Raw genomic sequence first — 24,540 nt, 5'->3', positions numbered from 1 at the left:
TTTTTTGACACCAAACATCTGAAAACACATTTTTTAATACACATTTAATAACAAAATAACAAAATGATTGTATTTTGCTACCTTAACCCGGCTCACGCTTCTACACTATGTTTCAATAACAACAAAAGGTAGTAACTGCAATATTTTGGTCCAGAAAAGGACATGCAGTATGGAGAGTGTGTTTCCTGATAAAGTGTGTGATCAGAGCGATCTGGTGGCAGTGACCCCGGCTCCCCTCCTTCACCTTTAGGTGTTGATTGCTTTTAGAACCCTAAATCTAGATTGAGGGCTTTTCCCATGGAGATTAGACGATCTGGTTTAAAGCTGTTTCAACAGGTCGCTTGTGAGGGGTCAAAGGTCAATTACATAGTAGTGCCTAATGGTAGCAAATAACGTCAATCACCTTAAACGGACCAGCGGCGAGACTTGTGCCTGACTTTGGCCTGGAATGTGGAGAATCCAGGGGTTAAGCTGGTGGCATGGAGCGGCTGACCGGACACACACACACACACACACACACACACACACACACACACACACACACACACACACACACACACACACACACACACACACACACACACACACACACACACACACACACACACACACACACACACACAAACACACACACACAGTTCCTGGACTCTAAGCTGGCCAAGCTCACTCACCATCACCTACCATGCCACACTATCAATCTTGCAGTGACCTCATTCAATCTGCAAACAAGACGCGTCCTATACCTGGAGATCATGTGATCAAGAGCAAACGGATCATGTCTAAGGAAGCAAAGAAAGGCCATGATATAAACAGTAAAAGCACTTATAGCCATTCATTGGTTTGCCAATCAAAATATGACTTTTATAATCAATTCAAGCTGCAATTGTCTGCTATTTTGTCATAAATGAAATATTCTTTAAGAAAATAGTCGGCACAATAACTAATGATCGAAACAACTATTAGTTGCAGCCCTATTAAATATAATAACATTGATAAGAAAACAATAAAAAATATAGATACATCCACTGAGTATGTTCATAATCATATGTGATCTGCAGTTGAACACCTGGTTGGTACATGCAGCTACAGCAGAACACTTTTCACTGGAACAAATTGTCACTTAATATGTATACCTCAAATATTTTACTTTGAAGACCAACTTTAAATCTCCCAAAAGTCGTGTTTTACAGTTTAAAAAGTGTGAAGAGAGAATCAAGTCTTCTCAGTGAACAGTTGGCACAAAGGTCTGCCGTTCACATTTACAGTCCGGGATTTCTTGGGGCTGTCCCAGATTCTGACTGTAAATAATGACTTCACCTGGGGCGCACAAACAAATGACGATGCTGTGTAGACTGTGTATGCCCACAGCTCTCACCTGGCCTGACGTGCTCTCAGTGCCAAATGAAGTTTTTTCAGTGTGTGTGTGTTATTGTTACAGTGCCAGTAACTCACAGTGATGTGTTCATACAGTTTGGGTTTGGTATTATATAGTTTAAGGAACTGAAATTCAAAAGTGTGAATACATTATTATTTTAATGACAGGAGATGGTGCCCAGTGATTGACAATAAACGGTAAATGAGTTACATATATCAATTAGAATATAGTAATTTAATGAGTCACCCCTTTGCATCTTTCAATACTTATCATCATTTCCTAAAATATAAATAAGACAATTTTGACCCTTATTAATCCTGAAGGAATTCTTCTACATAAGAATAACTACAGAAGATTAATAAAGTATTTGAAGCATTACTAAAACCATTGCAAAATATAAAAAATATAAAAGCAATGTAAGAAAGAAAAGTTAATAAAAAAGGTTAATAACTTAGAAACAACAGCGTAAGAACAAAAATAAGAGTGTGCTAGATCGGAAATAATAACGCAAAGGGATCGGATGCCAATCCATCTAATATCTGTTAAATAAATATCTGTTTGGTCGGAGGTCATTGCTGCTAGTATGACCAAAAAGCAACCAATACAACCTTAAACAAATTACTACTTGCAAAAACGAATGTTTTATTCTACATTAAATAAAATGAGTTCCTGAGTGCCAGATCCAGTCATTCCCCAGTCACCTTATCATCACCTGCCAGCACACATGCTCCTCATTCACCTCAATCAGCCTCTGTGTAAACACCTCTCCAGATCACTTCTGCACAGCGTTCCAACTTCCATTTAGTTCTGGCAGACTGTTGCAAACATTCTTAGTTAACACCGACCACGTATATCTTGATTGTATCTGACCATATTCTGCTTTTGAGTCAATACAACACTTGAAAGAAGTGCTCAACCCCACCATACCACGTCAAACAGTATTGTAATTAGGTTTTTGTTGGACTGAATATATTCAAATGTAAATATACATACTCTAAAAAGTAATGGAATCAACCTTCAGCAAGGTTTAGTTCTAATTGTAGCATGTACATGTTTTTAATATTCATGAATAATCATCCTGAGTGTCCCTAAACCAAGGATGGATTACCACCTGGGCATGGGGGGGGGGGCACAGCAAAACTTTACCCTGGGCCCTGGAACAGGTTAGCTACAGCCCTGGTTAAGAAAGTACTTCAACTGTACTTAGTATTTCTGTTTTCTCTTGCTATCTTCAGCCATTTGAAACCTGTTGTTGTATAATAATTTAGAAATGTTTACAGGGTGACATTCGATTGCCAAAAATATTGACCAAATGCATTCACTCTGGTCCAATACTGGTGCAAACATACGTACAGTTTACCATCCTTCACTGTGGCATAGTTCTCAGAGTGCCAAACACACTGTGTGTATCTGCAGGGTTTTGTTTCCATGCCTCCCTTGGCCTGAAAACTCTTCCGCATGGAACAGCACACAGCAATCAGGCCCGGTTTATGGCTGCCAATCTGCCATTCACTGGAGACTAAGATTGATGACGCCTGTCCTGAGTGACTGGTACTCACAGTCCGACATGCAACGCACACTCATAAACCCCAGTCCATCTGCTCGGAGGCAAACACGGAAACCTGTCCATAAATTCCAAACTTGCTTGAGAAAATGTCAATGATGGAGGTGAAGAAGAAATAACGTAGCGCCGTGAATCTCCTGAAACTGCACATCCTCATTCAGTGCTGCTGCCCTTTTGACCCGCTGACCAGACTACTTACATTAACTAGACACAATGTATTCTCCCATGAATGCAGCGTTAACCACCGCAAGCTCCCATTGACACTCAAACGGAAGTATTTTTACGGCCTCCAGGCACCACCGAACAAGTTTAAAGCAGCTTAATTGCCGCGCTGACCTGATTGGCAGCTACATGAATGTGTCTTGGTGGGGAAGAGGCCGCAGACTGTTAACTGCAGCGAGGTGCTAAGAAGAAGAAAAAAGGGTTAATGAGCTACTGCCAGGCCAGCTTTCAAGTCAGGATGCGTTTTTGTTTTACAGACTCATAAATGTGTCTAATGGGAGAGGTACGGTAGCCCTGAGGTGCAAAACTGAGCAATATTGGATAATCTTTACAAAAAAATATTTTCTGAACTTATCTTAGACCCTAGCTAACAAGGGTCATTAGGGGACCATCACAACAAAAAGGCCATTTTATTGTACCTATAATTAAAAAACACTTAACACTTAGTATTGCTTTGACCATTTGTCAGGGTCACTTTTGGATTACAAATCCACATACAAAATATTTAATTTTGGCAAACAGTTTTATCCACCATAGTGTTTTATTTTTTTACTTACAGGTCACTATTTGTTTTTGATAGTTAATAAAATATTCCTTTTTGTTTTGAATGTTTTAAACGCATTGTACAACCAGCACCTTTTAAGGTCAAACTTGGGTCAAAAATAACCATACCTTCACCTGGGTAAATAACTCTAAATTAATAAAAAAAATATATATATATATATTAAATGGGTACATTTACTCTTGGGTTAGTGCTATATTAATACAAAATGGGTTGAAAGTGATTTTAGTCAATAAAAAATCAAGGTTTTGTTAGAAAGACTATATAGAATAATTCTGATGTGATACTGCCTTCTATTAAATCAGAATACGAATAATATCTTACAGTGCGCTGTAACTTTCATTCTTATACTTTATACCTGTATTATTCTACTCAAGCTTGTTTTATTATAATTGTATTAACTTACTTTAAATGTCTTTTTCTAATTAGTTTTCTGTTGCAATATAACTCTTTTAATGTTTTTTTTGTAAAGCACTTTGAATTGCGTTGTGTTGAAATGTGCTATATAAAGAAAATGGCCTTGCCTCTGGCTTTGGTTCTGTCCATCATTATCAAAAAGTATTTTTCTTTGTTGTTGTTGTTGTTGTTGTGTTACGTTTTCAGTGGCTGGCAATGTGTTTTCTAAAATGACGTGTTCCAAGAAATAATGTTTTTGTTGTGTTACCTAGTATCTTTCGATCTATGTTCCATCTAAAGTTTCACACCTAATTGAGTCATTACCCGGGTTAATTGTTCATTATTAAAGACATAAAGATTTTATTCCAGAGTTTTAGAACACCATCTGTGACAAACATTTCAAACTTTACACAACCAAACCACGAGACTCAATACAGGGTACAGTAGTAGTAACAGGAAATTAGGTAATGAGGGCCTCTCTGGGAGTGCACAGCATGGAGAGCCAGTCACTGACCCATGGCAACTCAGACAGGTCCACTGAACTTTAAAGGTGAATTGGATAAGGGCCCCTGCCCGGCCGCTCAGCCAAAAACCTCCTGATGAGGGCTTAGCGGCGGCAGTGAAAGCAACCTAATGAGTGAGGAGTAATCAACACTATTACCGGGCCTCGAAGCGCAGCGAGCCTCAGCGCAGCAGGACGAACGTCCTACAGGATCCACTGGGAGAGGGACTAATCAGGAGAGAGGAATATTAGTGGATTTAATGGCTTTAGTATAGGGAGAAAAAAAGATTTGATTAAAGAGCTAAAGAGGGTTTTTCTTCTGGTTCTGTAACCATCTGGGGCTCTACCTAAACCGATGACCTCACTGCCTTCACTGGCTGCGATCCATCTGCAACATGGCCCTCAATGAGAAGGGCCAGGACACAGAGCTGAAGATCACTTGTGAGGCAAGAAACTGGTCAGACATGTTACATGTGAGGCTGAAACAACTTACTTTTTAGAACTGTGGTTGCTTTATAAAGGTGAAAGTGCATTATAACTTAATAAAAAGATAAAGACGTGTGTGAGCTTTGATCCAAATAACGATTTAGCCAAAAAGGGCGACTCGTTACATTGAAGAAAGTCATTTTGACAGATTATTGCCTTTAACTTTATTTGGTAATCTTGTTATAAAACAGTTGCTTACTCACACAACCAGCAGATACGTTATCTTTCATTTGTACTAGTGCAATTGTCCCCCCTTTTTTGTGGTTTCTAAGAACTCCTGAGGTAAATGTATGTTTCTTTAGCTGCATGCTCCACTGAGTTCAGAAGCTACTTTAACTGTCTATCTGCTGTTTGGTGTTGTGCATGTAGCATACAGGCGGATTGTAGAGGTAGAATGCAAGAAGCTTGAAAACAGGTGGAGGAAAATGTGAAACTCATTTTACATTGTTATCGTTTTATTTGAGTTTTTCTGGAGCTTTCAACCACATTTGGTGTCTCCCATACACACCTGTTATCACATGACCAGAGGTGTGTAATGAGGTCGTCCTCTGAAGAAGAAACACTAACAGAAACGGGATATGGGTCAAAACAGTCAAAACCTAGTAGACTTTAGAACATTTTACTGATACAAACATAGATCTTTAACAGCACATATTTCTCATTTTAAAATTCCCCCAAAAAACTGGTTTCTTTATAATCTTTTTATTCTTTTTTTATTACAGAATGAAAATCCTATAAAGGCCCTGAACACAGCCTGCAGCAGCTGTAATGTTCCAGCACGTGCTGCTACACATTGGATACACAGGTACTGTTGTGTCCAGGCCTCCTGCACCAAACAGAGTTCAAAAGTTTAAACTCAGGCAGGATCTCTTGTCGGGACACTTTAAGCAATTTACGGATTTATGGAGCCGTAATCCTTTGTGTGTAACTGATTTAATGAACAAAGTAAAAACAGAGGGTTGATCTTCTGATCCCTCAAATACTACTAGCCACTTGAAATACTAGTGTACAGCATGTCTCTCCCTTGATGTTAATCAGGACTGTAAATCCACAGATTTTAAGATTCTGATTTATCCATCTTTCCGAGCGGCGGAATAAAACAAAAGCAAACATCGGGAGGAGGATCTACAGTATATCAAAGAGCATACTTTTAGATGGAATCTGTTAAGTGGTGTGTGGGTTTGAGTGTGTGTGTGTGTGTGTGTGTGTGTGTGTGTGTGTGTGTGTGTGTGTGTGTGTGTGTGTGTGTGTGTGTGTGTGTGTGTGTGTGTGTGTGTGTGTGTGTGTGTGTGTGTGTGTGTGTGTGTGTGTGTGTGTGTGTGTGTGTGTGTGTGTGTGTGTGTGTGTGTGTGTGTGTGTGTGTGTGTGTGTGTGTGTGTGCAGGATTCTCCGGCATGTGAAAGAGATTGAGTTTCATAAGGAGATCTGATCGTTAATTCGCCTGTTTATCTCGATGCAGAGCTCTGGACTTAATTTGAGGGGTAATATATGATTCTATAAGACACATTTTATCTCCTTCCACCTCTTCCTCCCTCCCCCCCCCCCCCCCGCCCCCCATCTTCACCCCAACCCTCATCCTCATGCCAAATACTTTCTGGTCAAAAAACACCCAATTCTGCTGGTTATCAGTCTAATGCATCATCACTCCCGTTTTCTCACGTTAGCAGAGCTGCAGCTAATCCATGTTTCTCTGCACACGCTGTTAAAGTGTTACAGTTGCTTTTGAAACAGTTTGTCATATTTACTTCTGCTAAACAAGACATTACTTTGATTCAGAGCATCAAGAGGAAGTGTTGATGCTCTGCAGCTGCTGCACATTTAATGGACCGAGAAGAAGGGCCGTGCCAGGTCTGGTTTCAGACTGCACTCAGTTTATTTTGGCCCCTGATCAGGATCCAGAGTCCCCCTCTCTTCGCTGTGCATTGTTTTGACTGATCCTCGCTCAGCAATAAAGGGTATGTGTCACATTGTATTACAGCTGCAAAAACATTTACTTGGCAAATATTTGATGGCATTAAATGTTTGTTTTCCCGTAGTTTATGTGTGAGGCCATCGCTGCACCTTTAGTAACTTACAAGCCTACAGTGCCACCTTGTGGTAGAACTCCAACGTTTTATTACACCTTTGAAACACCTGGAGAGTGATGTGTTATAAACAATTGCACATTATTTGAATAACAGTTTGGGAAGACAATCATCTACCAGACAACGATACCTTACTATCTTATTATTTAATAAAAGTGTACCAGAAAATACCTCTGGTTACACACAGTAGGCTGCAGAGCGTATCATATACATTTGGCTATATACATCTACATTTATGGTTTCTTTTTTTTTGCAATTGTTTTAATGAGAATGTTTCGGGCTATGCTGTATGCAAAAGCACAATAGGTCATCCATGTAAAAAGACAAAATATTATCTTCTGAAGCTGAAACCATAAACATGGACATGGATCTTTCTTGCATAGCCAGCCTGCTCCATTTGGGGTAGGAAGGGATTTTTTTGTTGTGATAGAAATAAATAATTAAATTAAAATTAAAAGTATAAATCCATGAATGATATTTTGTAACGATCTGTCAGTGTTTCCGGTTTTATTTTGAAAAGTGTCCCCCGAGCTTTGCCAAACCTTCAACTTAAACAATTGATCAAGTATGAATTATTCTGCTCTCATGGAGCTCAAATATCATCTCCAGGTTTAAATGTTGTTTTCTTCATCAACTCAAATGAAACTCTCTGTCTGATATATTTGGTTCTGCTGCACCCTCAGGTGGTGGACGAGTGCCACCACACACTGATGGAGGGCTTCTCTAAACAGGGACCATTAGTTTGTGACCTTGTTTAAAAACGGACATTACATAAATACAAGTGGGCTGAATGTCAGCGTTCCATTCTCTAAGAGATAATCTAATCTTTATAATAGGATCTGTAAAGTACATGCGGTCTTTGTCACATTAGGGATCCAGAGAAATTGTTGATGTACATGTTGTTGTTACTAAACTAAAAAATGATTTTTTATTGGATTTCTTTGTATATATGTAATAAGATAAAAAATAAATTATCCTTCCCAAATGAACTTATAGATTGGGACTTATATTGGCAACATGTGTAAAATCTCATTTAACTAGAATGATCATTGAACTGGAATACAGTGGCAAGAAAGGTGAAACCTTTTGAATTTCTTGGTAGGAGAAACATTTCCCTCTGGAGAGAACACAGGGGTTTGAGCCTTGCAGACCATTTACTATACATGCACAAAACACTACAGGAAAAGGAAACCAAACAGGGCCTCTTTAACTGAAATGAAATGTTAAAAAATGTGCCTTTCTCTTGCCTTACAGTCCGAAATCAGTGCTGACCTCACTAATGCTAACAGAATTGAATGGTATAAAACTCGTGCAGATCTAACATCTTTTAGAGCCGCAGATTAATATCCATTATTTTGTAATCACAAATTCAACAATCACATTTGGATGTAATGTTTGTGTACAAATACTGTTGGCCATGCAGTGCACCAAACTCAGTAGTTTTCTTGTACTTACTGTAAATCCACTTGGCACACATTAATGTAATAGTTATTAAAGAAAACTGTTTTGCTAACATCGATTAAATAATACTGTATATGAAAAACACAAAACATGCATATGTTACAGATGCTTCTACATTCAAAGAACTCCTCAAATGTTCCTCCTTAAGAATCCTCAGTTTGATTTCCCCCTTCCAGGCAGTCTTTGGTTTTCATTCAGACTCATTGCATTTCAAAATGATAGTTGCAGCGAACTGGCTCTTTCTTTGTAAAATGATATCAGGTGGCCTTTTCAAAGCATCCACATTCCTCTCATTTGTCCCCTGGTTTTCTTTTTGATCAGGAATGCATGAGGGTGATGCTTGCATAGCCACATCTCAATGGACGTCTGAGCATCATGGAAAGAACAATTCAAGTCTTTTCAAACAGTTTGTTCTGACAACAGGCTAAAAAGGCAACACCATGTCCATAATGATGGATTACTTACAGGGAGTTAATCACGGTAAGTACATTGAACTTATTATAGTGGTTCACAGTAATTTGGTAAGTTGCAGGTCAAAATTGGTCATGAAATCTGGGTCAGAATGTGGTAGAAAAGAACATTTGTATATGCTGAGGCCACATTTTCCTCTTCATTCAAAGGCTTTTTGATGTGAACTACTGCACATAACGGAGACATTTATATGCTGCTAAAATATGTACCCTAGATTCCCCTGTTTTAATCAAGTATATCCAGGTTTTAACCTCAATGTATAGACTTCTTTATAACTATAAATCTCTCAGTTCAAACAGGTGTTTGGTCTTAAAGTGCATGTTGTTTTCAGTGCAGTTTGCAGCTTCAGTCCCACTGTGTTTCAGTAGATGTAACCTCCTCCGGTTACTCCAAGGTGCCGATGTCATCGTAGTCATCATCAGATGAGAGGTTTTGGTCGGGGCTCACAGGGGAGTAGATGGGGCCGTCTCCTTCATCATCTAATGATCAGACAATAAAAAAGATCAGCACATGTTGTAGATCTTAGTTTCTCCACATGGGTAACATCCGGTGACATTCACCTGATCTCTGCAGGTTTGCTGTTTGCCCGGGGTGAAGATGATCTTTGTTGGAGTCGAGACGTGAAGGGTCCAAAGCATCGCTGACACCAGACGACTGACCCGGCTCTGGTTCTGCAATGTGTTACAGCCCAGGGGATCAAACTAGATCTAGATCTAAGGCAGTTTCAGCTTGGCTTTAGACTTTATACGAGACGATAATACTTGAATGGTCAGATCAAGTCTGAAATGTGACTTGCATCACAGCAGCTCCATGTGCAACATCAACATGGACAAATATCAAAAGACACAATACATGACAAAAAAATACATTTAACATAACATCACAATCACTGAGAGAAAACATGCTCAAAGAGCCTTCAGCATGCATTTGATCTGGGATCAGCTCTGTATTTACTGAGAGGATCGACTGGAGCACTAAGGAGTGCTTCAGTCTGACTTTATTGAATCGCGGGACGCTGTATCTCCCATTAAATGACTTTGTTTTTATTGCCTCTATGATAAAAACACACCCCCAGATTTAGTTAAGTTACAGTACAAAAAGTGTAAATGAATCTTGTAGTAGAAAAAAGCTAAACCCTCTCCAGCGATAGTATTATTTGTCTTGAATGAAAAAGAGCTGCAATATCCTTTCCCAATATTTAAAAATGATATGAAGTTCACATTTATTTCCAGTAGTATATCCCATTTTCAGTGACCAATAACACGACCCCTCTGTAGCAGTTTTCCATTTGTCCACCAGATGTCCTCAGCCACTCACCTGTCACACACCTGTTCCTTCCTCCACCCCTGCTTCCTCTCCCCCTGATGAGATCCTTTCTCTCCCTGGCCCAGTTCCAAACTGACCCCTACATGTCTGTGGTCTCACTCTCAGATGAAAGCGGCTCCTTTAAGGTGTCGGTGTAAATACAGCAGCAAGTTTTGGGACAAACTCCAGCTAAAAAAGGAACTTTTGTAACTTGTTGAAACCATGGTTTGGTACAAAATATTAAAACATATTAAAATGTAAGTTTTTTAATCTGATGTTTATGAGCTTCTTGTTTTTTGCAACAGTCCCCGTAAATAGACCAAACGTGACAATAAAAGGCACATGTATACAGTTTCTAGACTAGACAGGGTTATATATGATCATAAGTAAAAACATCAAAATATAGTGTAACCTTAAGTTGTTAAATCTGTTTGAAAATAGGAAATGTCTATCTTATTTTGCGAACTAAATGAGTAAGTGGTCTCCGTCCCCGTCAACCAATCACACACCTGGTTTCTATTGCCACAATTTTCATCATAGTGGCAAAGCTTGCTTACCTACCTGTGCTAATTCAATTTCGACTCCCCACCTGTAGGCTATTCAAAATAAATCACTGAATTCATCTTACTGCCTTTAACCAATGGAATTTACACAAAATCCCTGTTGACCACCTCTATACTGACAGTGCTCATTTCACCAATAATTACTAAACCTGACTAAAAGAGAAAGGAGTTTATGATGGGGTACGAATACTATAGTTAATCCCCTCTCATGATTAACATTTTTCTTTGGAGGAAGCTTAAGAAAAAAAGGGACTATTTGAAAGGAAGCAGGTGAATGAATAGGACTGACCGGGGGGGAGGGTGATGTAGTTATTGCTGGTGTTCTCGTAGCACTCCCCTGAGGAGGTGCTGGACGTATCAAACGAGTCCACTGAGATAATCTTCGACACTCTGGCGTACGGAGCGTCTGCGTCGCCGATACAGCCTGAAAACGTTCCCATCACTTCTTCTGAGGGTTCAGGGGCTGGGCAGTTAAATCAGGACAATAACATTGAAGACAAGGAATAATAATATTATTATAGAATAACCGAGAGAATAATTAACAGCTATAAACATGCTTTTTATATATATTTTTAAATAATATAATAACAATTAAATAATGTTAATAATTGTTTGTAATGTTTGGACCAAGAAAGTTTAGTGTGTCGCTATGCTATTGTACACTCGTTACCACAATGTTTCAGGCTCATTGACAGTGTGTAAAAAATAAGTAATTCTTATTTGAAGAATTTTATTGTATTATTTTGTTGAACTCTGCTAAAAGGTTTCAGTATGTAGCAGCAGTCATTTGAATACAGGGTTACCTTCCTCAGCACAGAAATATTGACTTTTAGCATACTATAAACCGGAAAAGTACAAAAAACGATATAATGATGAACATATCGGAAAATTCTGTAAAACATAATGTGGCTTTCGGAGCTGAAACCTTTCAGTATGTGTTTTGGAAACAGCTACTTTTTATCTGAAAAAAATAATATACTTATTTTAATCCAATTGCACATATTGTATGATGAGTACGACTGTATTTTCTATGACCTTGCTTGTTTTTGTTGTTTTGTGTGTGTCTTTGGGAATATTTGAACACGTCATCATTCATTTATTATGAAAACCAAAATAAGCCTTTATAACTTAAAATATTTCCTTGATTTTATGTTTTCATGCTTGAGCCATCCTCTGATGATACCAAAAGTATACAGTGGAAATATTTTTGTATATTTGAGATCTGCAAAGTGAAACTTCTCTGTTTCTGTGGCATCTTTGCAAACGTGACAGTGACTCACCTTCCTCAGAGAGGCTGTGGAGACCTGCAGGCCTCATGAAAGGGTTCACTTCTGTTCTGAACCTCTGAGAATCTGCAAACAAAATGAGAGTGCGTTAATCGAAAAACCATCACTGCAAACATTCTCTGCAAACAGCATTGATCTGCAAAGACCACACACACACACACACACACACACACACACACACACACACACACACACACACACACACACACACACACACACACACACACACACAAGGGCAGAGCTGCTTCAACCGCAAAATGCAGCAACATAGCAAGACACCATCTTAGAAGACAAAGCCTGAGAAACACAGAGGAATAATTACAAATGTAAATGTTAATAAAAGAACGTAGCTCACTCCGAAAGGTGGACAAAGGGACAGACGGGTCATTGCTGTGCTCATACTGTTCATAGTCTGTATCTACTGACGAGCTGTCAACACTACTATGCTGGGTCCACAGATACCTGGGATTGGAGGGGACTTTTGTGGGCAAAAATAACAAAGGAAAAAAGACACAATGAGATGATTTCATGCGTCTATCTCAACACGGCGTATGTATATAAACACATATATTAGTCAGGTATAAAGAAATAAAATACTAAATTGTATTAAATTGCAGGTTATTCTATTCTGATTACACATGTAGGTTTAATCTATTTATCACTATATCTATTTATTTATTTACCTTTGTTCTGCAGTGGGTTGGGAGTGACCTTGACGAGGTCGACGGAGTCCTGGTAGCCATTGTTATGATGTTCAGAGGGGATTCGGGGGTTGCTGCGTGTCTGCTGGAGCAAGATCGCTGTGGACACAATTACCAAATTATAAAGAGAATTATTTCACTCGTGCTTTGTGTATGACTGTTGGAAGAGTCTACTTTCTAATAGTTAGAGGTATCAGTTTAATGGAAAGATGGGAGTACATTTGATCTTTTCATGACATGTAAAATGGAGAATGTGTTAATATGTAGTCTGTTGAGATAAATGATCCTTTCAGACATAATACTGGATATGGATTAATGATGCATTTATTCCAAAGAAAGATGATTAGGAATTATATTCCTCTCCCATATTTGACAACATGAGCAAATATGGTTGAAAACTATACAACCATACTATACTGTTTACTAATTATAGTATTAAATTATAAGGTTGTTATCAATTTAAAGAAATTACTAATTGAATAATAAAATATATATATTCTCCGCTTCCGTCCTAAAGAAGGCAATGAAGGCAAAAACGTTTGTCACAAAAACATCATATCAGGAGAATTTTCCAAAAAGTTTGCAAACCTGTTTTTCATTCACTTTAATCTTATAAAGAACGCCAGATATCAGCAACCAAAGCCACAATAATAAACATAACCAGAATAACATTTCAGTGATTTAGTTCAAAACTCCTGAAACATCTTGTTTTTTAGATTGAAGGTACTACAATCACAAATTGAATCTGGATGGCTGTGTCTGAGTAAGAAGGACCCACCGTGTCTCCTCCTGTAACGGCAACACAGCACTGAGTTGGTAATGAGCACCACGAGGAGCAGAAGAGCCAGAGCCATGGTGCTGAGCAGCTCTGGAGACGGGAAGGAGAAGCCTTCTGTACGACTGACTGGGGTCACACCTTTTGGGATGTACAGAAAGAAAAGAAAGTTTAAATGAGCATACATTCTGATTGTTTAATGAAGAAAAATAATGTTCAGTGTTTGTTTGAGCACCATCCTGTGACCTTTAAAACATATGTGTTTTTGAACTGAGATACACAACTCCGTATTTACCAGTAGTCCAACTGGTCATTACAGTTGACCCAGCTGCTGTGGTGGCTTCAGCAAAACCCAGGGAACCTGCAGGACAACAAGATCCACATTTTTTATTTCAACAACAACCATTTTGCTGTTTTATCTCCATGGGCAGAATGAGCTTTAAATGATTTGTATAATTCTACAAGAATTACGTGAGGTTAATATTGTTAATATTGAACCGCAGAATTGGAACAACATGTTTAAACATTTTTAAGGCTATGTAAAGACTAGAAAACAGTTTTCTGATAATTATCCAGAGTAAAATGATCTTTAGTCAATGACTAAAATAAATATTTATAGCTGCTTTTGAGTCCTGATTTGTACATTTTAAATAAAGATATATGTAATTATGATGTACTCAGGTCTGGATTCTTTCTACAAAACCAATGTAAACCTATCTTATAATACTGATGTTGTTGGACATTAACAAACACTCACCCTTACAGATGACGCCAGAGGCTTTTGAGGAAATGCACAGGTGTGTTTTGTTGACGAACTCAATGCACTGCCACATATTCTGCACGTGGTTTTGGCATGAATAGTACCACAGTGTCCCGTTGTTGTGAGCGAGAGGAGGAACAAACTGGGTGAATTTCTCTGGCTCAGTGCCACACTGAAGCATGGCGCACACCATGGAGGACATGTCTTTATTCCAGCAGTTATCACACAGCGTTCCCCAGCTGCCATTACGGTGGATCTCCACTTTACCAGAGCAGCGGTCCTGACCTCCAGTTAGACGGACTGCTCTCATCTCTGCACACAGAAAATACAAAAAGTGAATCCATGTTGATTTAATTTTTCTCAGTGGACATTTCGGTACTCAATTCACTATTGAGGACCCTAAAGTCATATCCTTGATACTTCTTTGGGGATGTATTTTTTGTAATTATGATCAACAGTAGTCTACACAGAACATTTAATATGTTTTGTGTAACCAAAATAAATGACTGTATTTTCTGGATTTGTTATATTTAAAAAATATTTAATTACAAACATTGCCCCTCAACTTTGTAGATCTTCCCTTAAAAAAGCATTCTCCTGACGTTGGTGATCCTTCAACTTTTCCTTTTAGCACCACTTATTCTTACGTTTTGCAGAATACATTTTATTTGGTTTGTATGTCACCACTAGCTTTTTATTTAACACCATCAACATTTTTCAAGTGTATTTACATGTTTTAGTGCATCATGTGTGTATTTCCGATTTGGGTGGAACTATCCCTCATGGATCATATTAAGTGAAAAGTGTATGTCATATCTGTGAATGCAAAAAAAGGAGTGTATATATGTAAATAGAGCTCTGTTGTTTTTATATGTTTTAGTTTTTATCTGGTTTCATTTTCCTTATCACGTGTGTATGGGATTAATAAAGTTCCTATCTTATAAAATAGTTGGGTTTATGACTAAATACCTGCAAAAATCCCTTAAACCGCACATGTGGGAAAATGATGTAGACCACATGTGTTGAGCAATTAGCAAAGGTTAGCATTTATGTGTAGCCTACCTGCTAAATGCTGTTGTACCATTTTTGGGGGAAAACAACGCTGTCATTTGAATGGCGGTCAATACAAATTCTGAAGTTGTTGCCAATCCGATCAGAAATGTAAGAAAACCGTGGATTTTTGGATCTTCAAAGAGCCCGATTACGATGGCCAGTCAGGCAAACAATTACATTAAATCATTGGAAATCGACGATCGGGCTCGATATATGGTTAAATTAAAATCAGTAGGCGAGGCTGTAATTTTGCCAGCTGATTACTCTCATGAGCAAGGAGGAAAATTATTGTTTTATCATGCTAAAAAGCTGCTGTGTCGTTTATTGGACCTCAAACATTAAAACAAATCCAGAGTTACGTTTTTCTGTACTTCCTCTAAGAAAAAAGGACAATAAAAGAAGGGCTCTGTGGCTTCAGGCTTGATCGCAATTCAAATGACAGCGTTGTTTCCCCCAAAAGTGGGCGGGGCCGTAAAGTGACGTAATTGTTACTCTCATCTATGGACATCGATCGCCTACTGCTATATTTAACCATATATCGAGCCCGATCGTCGATTTCCAATGATTTAATGTAATTGTTTGCCTGTCTGGCCATCGTAATTGGACTCTTTGAAGATCCAAAAATCCACGGTTTTCTTACATTTCTGATCTGATTGGCAAAAACTTCAGAATTTGTATTGACCGCTATTCAAATGACAGCTTTGTTTTCCCCCAAAAGTGGGAGGAGCAGTCATTTTTGCCCGAAAGTGACGCATGTGTTACTGGCTTTGTTGTGCTTTTTTCAATTTACAACGATAAACTAAAAAATATGCCATAGAAAAGTAGTTACAAAATATATACATATCCAACCAACTGGAGTTTTCAACGCCTCCATGATGTAGCCTACTGTAAGCGAATTGTGAGATAAATTGTTTTAACGCTTATAGATACGTTCCAGTTTTGTGTAAGTTTGAACAATTATTGAAGTGGACCTGAGCATACGACCCCAGCGTCCTCTTTGTGTCCGCAGTCCGACTCTTCCTGTGAGGCTGGACAGTCCCACAGGCTCTCTTCTCGGCCGGTGCAGTTCAGCTCGTCCCGGTGGACGGGTCCTCTGCCCGGGGGGAAGGAGCCGCCCTGTCCCGTCACACTGACCGCGTATCCGCAGCCGAGCTGAGCACACACCACGTCGGCATCCCGCAGGTCCCACTGGTCGTCACACACGGTGCCCCACTCTCCATTTCTCCACATCTCCACCCGCCCTGCACAGCGACCTGAGCCCCCGGCCAGCCGCACAACCCGGTGGCCTGGAAGACATGGATGTTTTATGATGAAGAGCAGTGACAACCTGGGAAATACTTTTATGGCAGTTTTTGATCATAATTCGATGTATTAAGGGGTCGGCAGTGGTGTAGTGGGCGTTGGACGCGGGGGTAGGCCTACGCCGTACCCCCACTTATTTGAAGCATGATTTCTTTTTTAATAGTCTAATACATCTAAAATCATTGCCAGTGTTATCAGTTGCAAGTGTGTGTTTGTTGTAATAATGACGAAAACATAATAGGCAGATTTCACAGTAATTATAATAAAAACGTAGCTCAAGCATTTATGCAACTTGATTTGAAGCGTGCAGAACCAATTGGGCAGACCCGGGGACCAGGTGTCACTGTACGGGACTGCACACACAGCATTTTTATTGTTTGTCCCGCGTCCCACACATTGAGACTATGTCCCGCATTTGAGTGATAGTCGCGCAGAAAGGCCAGATCGGTTCGCTGACAGCCGGCACCGCACTTTATTATTATATTATCTAAACGGCATCATGTAAGTTGCGCTGACAGGCGACACAGAGGTCCCCCAAGCCCCCCCCCACCCTCCCGTTGACAGTTCACGAGCGCGCCCATAGTGTCCACCCACCACCCCGTCCACCCAGTAAAAAAATCCCCACTACACCACTGGGGGTCGGCAACCCCTGGCACGCGTGCCAAGATTGGCACGCGGCACCGTAACCAGTGGCACACTAGGAATAAGTGGAATAAATGGGCAAAATATTAAAATTGTATTTTCGGATCCTGAACGAGACCGCCGCCAGAGCGCTCCCCGTTACCTGCAGAAGGAAGCCATGCACGCAACGCAGCCCCGCAGTGCTGATCGTTTCACCACGGAGGAAAGCACTTCACTAATTGCAGTACCCATAAGGAGCTCTACAAATGCCGCAGTTTTTGCGTGGCTGTGTATTTAGTTGAAAACCCAGTGGCGATCTGCTCATCTCTCATCGAAATAATATGCTACAAAGGGGCGGACTGGCCATCTGTGTGTTGAACTGTCCTGTCGGCTCCCAGACCGTAGTCGAGGAGGGCAGAGGCAACAAGCTTCAGGTTCAATAACCCACTTTAGCTTAAATGACTGGAGAGAGGCGAGCTCTTCTTGGGAGGCCGTTGCATTTATTTAGCTGTTCTTCTGTTTCACAAAATACATCACAGACCACTGTTTTTCTGCTTCCTCGTTTCACTTCCAGAAACATACACACGTTCCCTCACTGTCGCTCTACCATCCACAAACACACATGCACAAGCCACACCTCTCTCTCTCTCGCTCTCTTTCTCTCTCTCTCTCTCTCTCTCTCTCTCTCTCTCTCTCTCTCTCTCTCTCTCTCTCTCTCTCTCTCTCTCTCTCTGCATGACCCTAATATCATAACATGTGTGCTCTGGAGAATCACAGAACGTACGATCGTCCTTATTATTATGCCGTTTAAACCAATTATTTAAATGTGTTTGTTAAATTCGGCAACATGTAAGTTGCGCTGACAGGTCCACACACTGCTTCCCCGCCCTCCTGCTGATAGTTCACAAGTGTCAAGCTCCTCAACACCCCCCCGGCGTTGATAATTCTCGATCGTTGGCACGCTGATAACAATTTTTTTTTAGAATGGCACTTCATATCAAAAAGGTGGTCGACCCTAAAAAATAGAAAAGAGACGCTCATGCATTAGAATAACATTTCTGACTGAATTGATAACCGGGCTGGCCTCTGGTTTCTAGACTAGTTGCTGGTAAAAAAAAAAGTATATATATTATTTAAAGAATTTAAAGTGTTATGTGTAGGGACATCATGTCATATCATGTAAGGAAGTAGTTATTTACTTATTGTACCTTAGTAAAACGATACTACGCAAAAACTCAAACAGTAGTAGCATCAAAATATAGGGTTAGTGTACCAAAAATAAAAGTTATTTCGGAAGAATTGCACATTGCATAATAATACGTTTCTTTTTTTTCTTAAAAAATTCAAAAATATTCAAAACAATTATGAAAGTGGCCTACTAAGCAGAATTATAAAGCAAATGCAGAAATAGTGTTTTTGAAAATGAAAGTAAAAGCAGGAAAATGATTTACATATCAATCCTATTATCAGTCCAAGAAAAACAAAAACCTCACCACAGACAGCTTCAGCGAGCACAGAGCAGTTACCTCCCTCACTCTGTGAACAGTTTTGCAAAAGACCATCTCGGTACAAACAGTCGTGGAAGCAGGTGGCATTGGGAGGGGAGCTGGTTTTATTCACTTGAAAGATGCTGCCACAGTCCAGATCCTTACACATCTGTTCAGCCAGCTCATCCAAAGAGTCTGCTGGTAAAGCCACCACATCACTGCTCCTTTTTCCACCCACCCTCAGTGTGAAGCTGCAGTTACTAGAGAGTCTGTGAATGTAAGGGTCACCTGAGGGGCCGCAGACACAGAAGCACAAATTAGTCAAAGTGAGAGCAACCATTTCTTGTTCTCTTACTCTGGTCAGTTTCTTATACTTTAGTCATTCCTTCCCTGTCTGTGTTCTACTGAAGTAGACTTCAAAATGATGTCACAATTATAAAGTTTCTTCTTTTAAAAAGCTTAGTTATTTCCCAGAAACAGCTGGGCACTGTAGCTTAGAAAATGTTACTAAAACAGGAGGACGTGGATCAGAGCATTGTGGGTGAAGGATTAAAGGTGAGCACATCATTAAAAAGTAATCTGCCAGGCGTAATCTTCCACCTCGCCCTCTTTAATCCGATATATACAATTTGTTTTTGACTACATTTAAATATAATCTTACTTATTAACTAATTAACACACTAACTCCTGCTGCTAAAAGCATAATTTGATCATTTTCCTGAGCTACTGTCATCTAATTCTGTGTTCTCTTTTTAAATGTTCTTAACCTACGCTACCATATCTTTTTTTTTTTTAAATGAGGCCCTTGTGAACCTCAAATCAAAGAAGATATAATTAAGAGCCACTATAAGGACTTTTCCCCTTTATCTTTTACCCAAATAAGCTAAAATATATAATTTGATATACTTTCCTTAACTAAAATGCAACACCATGTCAGGTTACGACGTGTTTGCAGCGTTTCGTTTATGCAGAGCTTTTAGTAAACCCGGTGCATGTTTGGTGAATTTGTTCTAAATGCAGCGCATGTGGCATTTCGTTTTAGGGAAAGAACTGCATGATGAGGGTGCAGATGAGGACAGAAATAAAAGGGGGTTTGCAGAGTGTGTGGGAGACTGCTTTCTCACTGTTTGATTTGCACCTGCAAAATACAGATAGGAGCATTTCACAAGCAGGTCACCCCACATCCTGTGACATTAAGAGCGATTTCGAGCGAAGGTTTTATAAACAACAGTGGTATACATTTCAGCGCTAGTTCATATTGGCCTCTCACCCACACACCACATCAAACTCACCTTTTTAACAACTTGACCAAATCACCTTTGTATCATTCAGACAAAGTGCAATATGGGTTAACTCTCTCAAATATGATCGATTATCTGCCATGTATAATCTTTTATATTTTAACTTTCACACCACAATCATCTTCTCCTACATCAACATTTTATGTTTCCACTTGCTGTAACTTCATCTTAAGGAGTACAATTATTTAAAAGGGTTTTCGTCGTACACATAGGTAATTTGTGTAGTGGAAAGGCATGCTCCTGATAAAGATCGGTGTTGGAAATAAGGGTTAGCCAAATAAAATCGTACACAACCATCATCTCGAAAAAATCATACATTTGTATGAAACATACACATGGCCTTTACCCACTTTCCTTCCAAACTTTTTTTGAATTTATTTCTTTGATAACTTTTAACTGCTACACCATCAAGATTCAAGATTTTCAAGATTCAAGGCTTTTATTGTCATTCGTAAACAGCTACAGTGTAGTTATGTCGATGAAAATCTTAGGTCACGGGCTCCTCCAACAGTGCAACACAATAAAACAGATACAATAGTGCAAGTAAATACAGATAAAGTAGAATAGAAATAGTGCAATTACTTTTAAGGGCATTTTATTTAAGGGGATCTTCAAATAAAAATATTCACTTGTAAACTTAAAAAAAGAGCAGATATGATTGGACTAAAAATGCATGAAAAGGCTAGTGTATTTCATCTAAAATACATTGAAAAATAAATAGCAAACTTCACAATATAACGGCAGTAGTTTTCAACTGCATGGTTTGACTTTCTTCTTTTAGGATTGTGCAGCAGAAAAAAGGAAAGAAGACAATGCCAGCTGCTATGATTTTGCATCTGTAATTTGTTCGTAATTTAATTGAAAAGTAAATGTAATAACATACCTTATGTGCTGTTGGTATTCGCACATTCGAAAAAATGTTGTTGAATACATCACTTTATATTGCCAAAAAATAAATCTATTATTGTTTCCTTCGTTAAAAAATAATAACTTCATAACTCAGTTTGTGAATAATGTTTTGCACTAATAGTCTATACAAATGTATACATTACCTAGACAAAGACAGCTCAGTTGGATGATTAAAATGCATTTCAGCAGCTTCATGTTGTTGTCAGAAAGGGGGAAACAGCTCTGTTGTCTCTAGACTAACAGTTGGCACTGAGTGAGGCTTCCTCTATTGTTTCCTCTCTATCTGAGTGACAGCATTTCCCATTTAACGCAGAGCATCATGATAGGAAGTGAAGCCTGTGGCTTTGTCACTCACACTTCATATCAGGACTCAACCCACATACATCATTCTGACATATAACATCAGGAGTATTTTGATAATAAGTGCTCTCTTTACATTAAGACTAGATACTTTGAGAACTTTATCGTATAGAAATAGTTAATGTCATTTCCTAATTCTATGTAATATATTTCATTTAACTGTGGTTCAATTGATGCTATTGAGATTATGGTGCACATTATATTTGTAAGAAATAATTTAATATGTAGGATTCTATTTACCCTGAACTGCGCGACTGAGTCCACAACAATGATAATGAAATGGAATAATACAATAACCAACTAATGGTCGAGCTATTCAATTCATAAGATATAGGGGGGGAAATGTTTGCCTGAGCTACAAAATGTCTCACATTAATTATGACATTGTGTATATACTTTGGATTTTAAACTTATTTTCACCTCATTTGTGTACGTTAGAATTTATATAAGCCCTCTCCACTTTGAGTTAAATATAATCAGGGCTCAACATAACTGGTGCGCAGGTGCGCATGCGCACCTCCACCAAAAATAGCATCGGGTAATTTGAAAAAAGGTGCATTTGCGTACCAACATTGAGAGAGGGAGAGAGAGAAGAAAGAGAAGGGAGAACAGAGGAGAGAAAAGAGAGAGAGAGAGAGAGAGAGAGAGAGAGAGAGAGAGAGAGAGAGAGAGAGAGAGAGAGAGAGAGAGAGAGAGAGACAACGAAGTAAGGAGCATTTACTGGAACAAGTTGAACTCTGTAATCCCAGGTTTCAAGGAGGTTGATGACCTCTCAAGACTGAGAGTACTCCTAGGAGAAGGAGACAAGGCACACCTTGCTGCCCAATATGTATACACCTGCCACAACCTGAGGGACAGTGAATGACACTCACTCACACACACACACACACACACACACACACACACACACACACACACACACACACACACACACACACACACACACACACACACACACACACACACACACACACACACACACACACACACACACACACACACACACATACACACACACACACACACACACACACACACACACACACACACACACACACGTGTTGAAATGTAATTGTATCACTGTATATATATATCATCAATAATATGTAAACATTTGAAATTTATGTTAATGTTGTTAATTATTTTGTATTGTGATGCTTTGGCAACATTGTTTAATTTAACTTTCATGCCAATAAAGCCCCTTTGAATTGAATTGAATTGAATTGAGAGAGAGAGAGAGAGAGAGAGAGAGAGAGAGAGAGAGAGAGAGAGAGAGAGAGAGAGAGAGAGAGAGAGAGAGAGAGAGAGAGATATTTGCGAGTTGCATGTGAACTCAGGGCCGGCCCGTAGCACTGGCTAGATGTTCGCCTAGGGCGCCAGATCTGGGTAAGCGCTGGCAGTTATGGGAGGGAAAAAAACATTTTTGACCGTTGGGGCTCATCCTAATTTTCGGCCTTGATGTAACAATATTCATAATAAGTAAATGTAACACCCTTTTCACCCCGGTTACACGTTTCATTTGCCCTGTACGATGGGCGCTGTAAGTGATGAAAATGGGCGAAGTTGGCTTATCTTGCGCCCGCAGCTCACAGCCAAAGTGCGAGTGAGCGAGGGAGAGAGAAGGGCACACCGCCCGATAGACACCGGCGCTGTTGTTATTAGAATCTGGTGCTAGCTGCTCTAACGGATATAAGAAGAAGATGTTTCTACAATAATGTGGAGGGAGAGTCCTCTCCAGTCAGACTGAGAGGCTGATAACTACAGCTCAGTGAGGTAAAGGACTCTGAGTGTTTAGATAGTTAACTTTCGTCTAAGTTCAAACGGTTTGGTCACAATTTATGTAAACACATATTTTCAAGGCACTCCTTTATAATTATTGGGATAAACAGGTTTGAAATCATTCCAATGTATACTATAGGACAGTAACCAAAAATATCCTTTAAAACTGGAGAGATAAAAAAAATGCATAAATAAATAAATGTTAAGGTAAAATAAGATATGAATGAACAACACAAATACAATAAGTTACATTAATTTGTTATTGGCTATGGTAGGTTATTGGTTATGTTCACATACTTATTTGATTACATCAACTTGTCTAAGATGATCACAACAGAGACTTTCGACCCAAAACCAGCTGTTGACTTGTGGATGCAAGCAGCTAATCCAGACTCAACCAGAGAGAAAGAAGTAGGCCTACATCATCAGCTACCATGTCTGACAGAGAGGAAGACAGTGAGGAGAACAGTCAGGAGGGTAGTGATGACAGCTTGTAGGATTACTAGTGGTCGTGCTAATGTTGTCTTGTGTTCACCTCTGCATGTGTGTTTTGTGTTCACCTCTGCATGTGTGTTCTGTTTTCACCTCTGTGTGTTCAGTGCCGTGTGTCTGGCAAATAAAGTCAAGACCCCCTCAAAAGTTACGGTTTATTTCATTTTAAGGATGAGCACCAAGCAACATCTCCAGGTGCTCCTTTGAGAACCAGGGCAAAAAAGTTATGTGCACCCCTGAATATAATTGTACGATTTAAAACTACATTTATCCACAAGGGGGCGACTTTACATCAAGTGTGTTGTGGTGCCTGTTTCAGCCAAGATTTCATACAAATGCACGATGAAATTCCGTTGAACCCCTCTCCAAACATTAAATGTTTAAACAAATACTTCAATATTTTAAGAGACAATTGAATACCACCAAAATAATAGGAAATAAAATAGAACAGCTTTTATTAAATTAAAACAAAATTACATTTTCGAGTGAAATACATTTATTGCGTATATACAAACATTAATACGTTGAAATATCTAGATGTATTAATGAATTTCATACATATACATACATGTATATATACTACACTGTCTACACATAGTCCACATATGCCAACATATGTACAACATACGCACTAGAGTTTAAAATATAAATGCGGCTCGTATTCTAAAGGCTGATATCAGACATTCCAGAAAAATGCTAAAAATAAAAAGGATTTATTATCTT

The 24,540-nt window shown here is 39.2% G+C and overlaps 1 protein-coding gene across 1 annotated transcript; it reads right to left on the bottom strand.

Moving 5' to 3' along the window:
- Positions 1–8,326: 8,326 nt before the first annotated feature.
- Positions 8,327–21,452, bottom strand: LOC307022222 (T-cell differentiation antigen CD6-like). The gene is made up of 12 exons (XM_079654904.1): positions 21,330–21,452; positions 18,983–19,264; positions 16,538–16,852; positions 14,511–14,825; positions 14,049–14,114; positions 13,757–13,894; positions 12,961–13,077; positions 12,633–12,755; positions 12,272–12,343; positions 11,281–11,454; positions 9,684–9,794; positions 8,327–9,602 (listed from the first exon to the last, which is right to left on the bottom strand). Exons 1-12 carry the CDS (start codon positions 21,379–21,381, stop codon positions 9,508–9,510), a joined length of 1,860 nt encoding a protein of 619 aa, XP_079511030.1. The 5' UTR covers positions 21,382–21,452; the 3' UTR covers positions 8,327–9,507.
- Positions 21,453–24,540: the final 3,088 nt, after the last annotated feature.

This window comes from Notothenia rossii (genome assembly GCF_949606895.1).
Source record: "Notothenia rossii genome assembly, chromosome: 10".
Lineage (NCBI taxonomy): Eukaryota > Metazoa > Chordata > Actinopteri > Perciformes > Nototheniidae > Notothenia > Notothenia rossii.
The sequence above is the reverse complement of the archived record's forward strand: the minus strand, read 5'-3'. Positions and strand labels throughout refer to the sequence as shown.

Excerpts from the sequence above, each read along its gene's own strand:
- LOC307022222 (XM_079654904.1), bottom strand. The coding sequence starts at position 21,381 with ATGAAGCTGCTGAAATGCATTTTAATCATCCAACTGAGCTGTCTTTGT. Across the intron at positions 13,895-14,048 it reads AATGACCAGTTGGACTACTG|GTGTGACCCCAGTCAGTCGT; the intron begins GTAAATACGGAG and ends ACATCCCAAAAG. Across the intron at positions 13,078-13,756 it reads CCGTTACAGGAGGAGACACG|CGATCTTGCTCCAGCAGACA; the intron begins GTGGGTCCTTCT and ends TTGTGTCCACAG.